General features: G+C 27.0%; 1 protein-coding gene across 1 annotated transcript; it reads right to left on the reverse strand.

Moving 5' to 3' along the window:
- Positions 1 to 2,063: 2,063 nt before the first annotated feature.
- Positions 2,064 to 3,281, reverse strand: LOC106679440 (fork head domain transcription factor slp2). Its single transcript, XM_014418619.3, has one exon. It carries the CDS (start codon positions 3,243 to 3,245, stop codon positions 2,406 to 2,408), a length of 840 nt encoding a protein of 279 aa, XP_014274105.1. The 5' UTR covers positions 3,246 to 3,281; the 3' UTR covers positions 2,064 to 2,405.
- Positions 3,282 to 8,359: the final 5,078 nt, after the last annotated feature.

An 8,359-nucleotide genomic window follows, 5' to 3' on the forward strand; every position in this document is an offset into this window, starting at 1 on the left:
TTAAATATTGCAATTTAAAGCAGTTATTTGAATATATATTTTCAATATATAATTGAAAAGATTAATGAAAAATAGTATTCTCAGTTTAATAAAAACATGAATATAATACAATATTTTAAATAACATAACAAAATTTGCCTAAAAAAAAAATTAAGTGATGAATTTTCTCCTTAAAGGATTACATAACTTTCGCTATAATATTTTTTCTTCTTTTGATATTTTTATTACAGATGATTATTTCATAGTGGGAAAATTAATTATTTTTCAAATAAGTATTGTGAAGTTATTGTTTGGATGTATAAAGAATGCATCTTCAAATTTTTTATTCTCTATACAAATGTCCTTTTATTAGTATATTTGTTTTATCCTTTCTTTTCATAAATAAAACTAAAAAGGAAATATTTGACTGGGTACTTTCTTACTGATAACAACTGATTTTGATTCATCAAATGACCATACCTACCAGTGTTCTTTCTTAACACCACATAATTATTCATAATTAGCCTTGTATGTTTGTGCTTAGTAATAGATATTATTGGATCCTTATTTTTATCATATTCTGTATCATCTTGCTTTATTCTCATTATCATATTAATTCACTAATTGCAAATTTGCAGGATTATTATTCACTTGAATGTCCTTTCAGTTAGTTTTATTATTATTATTTTTTTTTTACTTTATTTTCATATTCATATTTTCAAATTGTTAATTGAATAATTAATTTTATCACTTGAGATCAATTCATATTTTACTGATCTAGCTTAAAAATTGTAGTTGCCTTCACAACGCCCTAAAAGTCCAAATTGTAATTAATAAATTTCACTTATGTATATAATTTTATGTGCTATTTTAGCACCGACTGATGAATGTTGTCATCTTGTTTAACCATATTTGATGTAATTTTTTAAATGAATAAAAAAAAATGTCTTTTGACTTAATATAGATAATTTAATTTGTTTATTGGAAGAATAAAGTGCAGTTTTTAAATAGTTATAATTATTTTCCAATAATAAGTCTTGCAATGTTTAGACAACGGAAAAGAGATTTAATTAAATTAAATAAACTAGAAATAAGTTTCAAACATTTAAAAAAAAAAAAAAAAATTTAATTTAATTTCTTAATTAATAATCAAATTCTATATTTAATAATATGTAGTTATTTTCTACAATACAAGTAATTTCCGATTGACTTTCAAGTAAATATTATTATTAAATTATTTTTCAATAATTATTCGTTTACTGTGTTTGTAATTAATTACACTATTCAAGTTATTTAACATTAAATATATTTATAGTGAAAATTTATTAATTAGTTACTTATTTGTCAGTATACTTAAAAGTGTATAACGTTTAAACGTTCACTTTCTACTTGTTAAAATTATTGTTTATATTAAATCATAAATATCTAGACACTGCCGTGTATTGAAACTTCAATATTATCATTGTTATCGGTTTATCATTGTTCTGAATCTATTTTTTCTTTTCTTTTTAAATTTTTGAATGTTCCTGTATTTGGTATATTCTATATAGACTATAACCTGTATACTATAGAAATATTGTATAGTGGAAATATATACTATAATATTTTTTTTAAATGCCAACTACCATCATACTTGTAAATACAAATACCATCATGAAAGCAATATTATCTTTGAAAAATTAAATTCTATTAAATGTACTGAGAAATTATCTACTTTTTTAACAAATTTTATTATTTCTTTATTAAGTATTTTTTAATACACTCTAGCCAATTTTGTATTTAAAATGTAATGTTCCATATAACTTCACATAAGTGAAATAGTAAAGCAGTAGATAAATGTAAAATTAGCTGATTTATGTTCAAATGTTTTAAAAATCTTTTAAATATCAACCATTTTCATGTTAAATATAAACCAATACTACCATGAAAGAAAAATTTCTTTAAATTTCACACTGCAAATGCATCCAATAGATAAATATTGTAATTTGATATTGCAAATTGCAAATATTGCACTTAAAAATTTTCTCTAAATATATATTTTGGGATAGGGTGATCAGAATAATAAAAAAATCATATTTTTTATAAAAAAAAATGTGCTCTTCATTTATTTGAGCGAAATATTCTATACAACGTATGTACAAAATATAAATAATATTTTAACTATCATATTTCTTACATATATATATATTTATATATAAACACCATCGCGTGTTTGCATTTAAGATTTTACATATACCCTGCCGTAAGGTTTTACATAAATACAACTTTTTACAAATATTTTCGTATTTACACTTTGATAACACATCATATAATACATATAACAATAAAACGCTAATGGTAACTCTTTAAAAAAAAAAAATAAAAATATATATATATTATTGACGAACAGTCTAGAGATCACAATCAGACACATTTGGCTACTCACACTAGCTTAAGGTAGGCTGTCGGGCGATCACAGTAACTGGTTTGAAGATTGGTCTTGGCTCGGGGCTGTGGAGCTGCGGGCGGTATATCTCGTAGCAGGGCGGCACGTAAACCGGAGGCCTCGCATCTGAAAGAAGTCGCTCTACGCTGAAACCGTGGACGACTGGAGGTTTGGCGACCACGGGTTGTTGTGGGTAGTTCGGATACCGGTAGTAATATAACGGGTTCATCCATGCTGGGGGGTAGAGTCCACCCAGAACCATACTCCTCTTGAAGGCGGCTAACCTGTTCCTCGATGCTGCAGTGGTTCGCCTCCTCAACTTCCCAGTAGTGCCGCCGATGAACACGTCCTCTGAACTCGGGTCTAGCATCCAATAGTTTCCTTTGCCGGGGTCGTCATAATGCCTGGGGACTTTAACGAAGCACTTATTCAAGCTTAGATTATGCCTTATCGAATTCTGCCATCCCTGCTTATTGTCCCGATAATAAGGGAAGTTCTTCATTATGTATTCGTAGATGCCGTTGAGAGTTAACCTTTTATCCGGGCTTTGCCTGATTGCCATCATAATCAGGGCGTTGTAACTGTATGGTGGTTTCTCATTTTTTTTCGTCTCGTCAGATTTAGTATCTTCCCTCTTGGTAGAGCAGTCGAGCGGCGGTGGAGTGGCACCTCCGGTAACATCCAAATCAGAATCGGTATCGGAGTATGTGGGCTCTGGGCTGCTCTCTTCCGGAAGGATGCTGCGTATACTAAAGGAGGACTTGAGTGGTAGAGCGGCTGAACGCGCTGGAACGGCGACCGCCTCCATCTTTAACATGTTATCTTCTCTCGTACACAACATTAAACTGCACTAAACACTTCAGTGAACGAAGTAACTCAGTCGACTGGCGGACGAGGTGGGGAGGGCCGGTATATATACCCAGTGGGCGTGGCCTAGTCGACCAATGAGAACGTTCGCCCCTCCTCTTGGAGGCGGAGTGGGGGGAAACAAAGCACTCTCTTAGTACAAACAGTGGCTCGCCACGACCCCCACCAGCTGCTGATGTTTACCACCAGAACAGAGAGCTCCAACAACACAAAAAAATAACTGGGAATAGATTGAAATTATAGTCTGGGCACCTTTCCGCGCCCTTGTTAACTTGTATTACTGTCATTATTTATTGTTTATCGTATATCCTTTCGAGTAATTGAAACCTTCCATTATTAAACTTATGAACTACATTCAAAACCCGTGACGTGACATCCCTTCATAAGAAACAAGACCTATCTTGATAGTTCGCAACCTAAAATTCATAACTCGTAACACTAATATTGGTAACAAAATTTATTTATTTCGTTCAATTATTTGTTGATTTCAAGTGAGGACAGAAGACAGATCTGAAAATGTGAAGTTAAGTTGGACTGGTAATATTCTGCTATTTTTTATTGTCTTACAACTTCTTTTTGCTCATCTTAATTTTGAACTACATAAATAACTTAATTTTAATTAATTTCATTAACGCTATTTCAATTTCGAAAGACATATAATAATAACTAATAATTAAGCGAATATTAACTATTGTTAATATGTGATGAAAAGTTCGAAAATGTTTTCGAAACGAATTGCGAATTGTTATTAACATTAACTCATTTTATATTTGATAATTTTGCATTCGTTTTAAAGTTAAACTTATTTGAACCTCTCGTTGGCTTAAAAACGTATTAAAATTTGTTCATAATTATGCTGTGATTTTTTCTATAATAAACATTAATAAATTATTCCATTCAGTCATTCCAATTGATATATTGATTAAACATGAATAAAATTTTTTTTTTAAATCTACAAAATTATGTATAAAACATTAAAATAAAAAAATCATAGGAATATGCATTTTTCATTTAAAATTAATAGAAATTTATTATGAAAAAATATTCGTATATATCAAATAAATTGTGTTCAAATATTTAATTTTTTACTACAAACAATATTTATTACAAGTAGTCAGTGAACGTATACAAATAACGTTATATACTTTTAAGTAATTAAGTATTCTGACGTATAAGTAACTAATTAATAAATTTTCACGTTAAATATATTTAATTTTAAATAACTTGAATAGAGTAATTACAAACACAGTAAACAAATAATAATTGAAAAAAAAAATTAATAATAATATTTACTTGAAAGTCAATCGTAAATTACTTGTTTTATAGTGAATAACGACATATTATTAACTATAGAATTTGAATATTAATTAAGAAATTGAATTTTGAAACATTAATTTTTTTTAAATTATTTGAAACCTGTCTGTGGTTTATTCAATTTAATTAGGTATCTTTCCCGTTGTCTAAATATTGCAAGACTTATTATTGGATAATTATTATAATATATAGTAAGAAGTTATAGTAAAAAAAAGTAATAAAATAAAAAAAATTTAGGATTGTTTTATATATATTTTTTTTTTTGAAAAATGAACATTGAAAAAATTAAATGGGATATCACAATTTAAATAAAATTCTCTTCGAAATTTTCATAAACACCACTTCGATGTAATGAAAAAATAATTTGACAGAATATAAAGAAAAAAAACAGTACAAAAATAGAGACCAGAGATGATTTCCGACTCTCCAAAGTTATGTTAAACACGTGCTTATTATTGTTCCACAACATTTAAGCATAACAAAAGTTCTCTATGTTCCGTAATATACTATATATATATATATTGTTTATTAAAATCTATTACTTTATAAAAAAATACAATAAGTAAATTTGATAAATGTTTCAGAACACTAAATACTAACCCATTTTAAATTAATTTGTATTTTTGTCAATCATGCTAATTAAATTTCAATAAAGAAGTATCCTCGCGAATATTAAATATTCAAGTATTATATTTTTTTTAATCAACGAAATTATATGATTAAAAATATTAAACATAACAAGACGAGGAGCTGTTAGTAGTTGATCGTAAATTAATATGTGGAAAAGATGTTCAGCAAATAAACAAAAAATTAAAATAAATAGTTTTGTTGTTGGCCGTACCTCCCCTCCCCCCCCCCGACAATCTTCTTCATGTATTAAACATAACAATAAGTCATTATTTAATATAAATTTCTTATAAATATACATATATATATCAAATAAATTTTTAAAGATTTGAAAAAATATAATAATAAAATTTTCATTTTAAGATGGTTTTCTAATTTGATATGGCTAGTTAAAATCATAAAATGATTATTTGATGTTTAAAAAAATAAGACATTAAATCATAATTGAAATACAATTCTCTCAGAAATCACCATAAGCGCCACTTCGACATGGGCCTTTGAAATAAAAATGTTTTTAGAAAAAAAAAATTAATTATTAATAATAACACTAACTTCAAAGATATCAATTTCTGTTAACTTTTTATTTTAAAAACTTCCAACGTTTCGACCCTTAGGTCATTTTCAAGGAGACAACCTAAAAACTGCTTTCTCGTTATTACTATATTTCCACATTATTTGTATATATTACACTCACCTCACATGATACCAATATTTTTGAACATACCTCAATCATTTAATTGTCACAATTCATTTGTTGTCTTTGTTTTGCAGACTAATTGCCCTGTTCCATATATGTTCAAAAACTTAAAAAAATATTAAATAATAAAACACTAAAAATATTAAATAATATCATAACAGTTTCACTTACATGTTATAGAATGACTATTTACTTACAAATCTCAATACGAAAATATTCTTCAAAAATTGTTTTTCGCTTACTATTAACCACATCAATAATACTAACAATAAAAACTACCTTTCTTATTATGCGAAGTGATATAGTAATAATATGAAAACAATTTTTAGGTCGTCTGCTTGAAAATGGCCCAAGCGCCGAAACGTTGGAAGTTTTTAAAATAATAAGTTGAGAGAAATTTGAATCACTAAAGTTGGTGTTATTATTAATATAAACCACTCTCAAACAATTAATTAATACATATTTTAAATCATTAATTCTCACGTTTCACTAAAACTATTTTTCTTTTCCCTCAACAACTTATCATTTATTATAATAATAAAAAAAATTTATAATTATAAATATTGAAAGTAAAAATAAAGCATATATAATTTATATATTTTCAAGGGGAAAAACCTGTTTTTCTCGCTGACTTTTATTTATATAATTTGGACAATATTTCGGACAAACTGCCCACTACCTAGTCCATCTACAAATTACTAAATTATAAGTAGTAAAATCTAATTTAATTGATTTAAATTATTCACGATTGTATTAACATCTTTTATATTCAGAATAATCACAATATAAATGGAGAAAATCCAATTATCTATAATATGTTTATGTATTTTCATTAATTATTTGAAGTCTAATATTATATTTATTTTAAAGGATTTAACATATTTTAATAGTAAAAAAAAAATATTCTATTATTGACGGTCGTTAAATTGATATTGCTGCAATATTTCAATTCATATGACTCCAAAGCAATTATATTTCTAAATTACCTTAGGCACATTACAGTGATTTAAGTTTAAATCAATTTCAAACTTTCGCTTGAATTATCATATTTTTTTAAATTAATGTTGAGTACTTGAGAAATAAAAACTTTCATACCAAAAGGGAAAAAGTAATAAACAATAAAAGTTGAAAGAAAGAGAAAGAATCCAAAATGATCGATTATTTGGTCAAATTAAAATTTTAGACTTTATTATAGAAATTAATTAATTAAACAAATTTAAACGAATTGAGTGTATGAATGATCAAGAATTAGAGATTAGTTAAATTTTTTATTGTTGACCATGTGTGCGATCAGTGAAGTAACAATAAAGGCTAATAATTGAAATAATTTTACTTTTGCCGACGTTTCGTCCTAAATTTCACGAGATAGCAATCATAATATAGTGGGAAAAAAAGAAACATAATAAAAATAAATTAAGAAGGTAACAGATGATACTAAAATTTGTTAAATTTTTCACAGGACTTTTGCAGGACATGCAGACAAATGTGCATTACTTTCTCTGTATACTGAAGATGTTTAATTTAAAAATCCTTCACATAAGAAATAATCCATCTTAGGTTGTTCTATTCGGATTGTAGTTATTGGGAACTTGTCAGAATATTAAAAAAAAAAAAAAAAAAAAAAAAAAAAAGAGAGACAGAGATGATTTTCAACCCTCCGAAGTTACGTTAACATGTCAAAGAATTCAGACCAGTTTGAGGAGTTCCCTATTCCCACACCAACCCCTCGCCTTTTTTAATGGAAATTATGTTTACGAATAACAGACACCGATTGTGTTTTCGAATATCATAACACGGCCATTCTTATACAGTCAAACTTAAATAAACGATTCCGAGGGTGAAATAGTGCCATAAAGTAAAAGTAACCGTTATTCAAAACTCCTAAAAGTTATGTTTCTTCTCAGAAAGGTTTGACCTACTTAATCCTCAGTAAAACCATAAATAAGGTTATTTGTCAGACAGGTAAGGAAGAGTACCGATACTGCTAAGTGTTTCACGAAATGACAGGTATAAATGTCTAGCAGAACATTAAATCATATAATAATATTTCAATATACACATCCTATAATACGTACAAAGAGATAATAAAATATAAAAGATAACAAAAAAAATAATAACTAAAAAAAAATTATGATCTAAAATAAAAAATAAATAAGAGAAAAAAAAAGTGTTATGGTTAAGATATTACTTAAATTGATATAATAAAGTATTTCAGTCTGCTTAAACTCTTACTACAATCCAATGGACTAATAGCTTTAATTTGAGTGCTAATAGACATCTGCACGTCACATAGTTCCTGAGATATAGATTTCTCAAAATAAATTAACTAACTACTAATCTTTCAGTAGATTTTTAAAAAGTTATATCTCGAGAACTATTGGACGTAAATAGCTCTTTTAAGGCTAATATTTCAGCACATTTACTATTCTTTAAATAATGTGCTCTTAGGT

Source organism: Halyomorpha halys, unplaced genomic scaffold (assembly GCF_000696795.3).
Source record: "Halyomorpha halys isolate HHAL.00 unplaced genomic scaffold, Hhal_1.1 Scaffold13.1, whole genome shotgun sequence".
Lineage (NCBI taxonomy): Eukaryota > Metazoa > Arthropoda > Insecta > Hemiptera > Pentatomidae > Halyomorpha > Halyomorpha halys.

Bases quoted from the DNA above. Each gene is read 5' to 3' on its own strand.
- LOC106679440 (XM_014418619.3), bottom strand. From the start codon at position 3,245: ATGTTGTGTACGAGAGAAGATAACATGTTAAAGATGGAGGCGGTCGCC.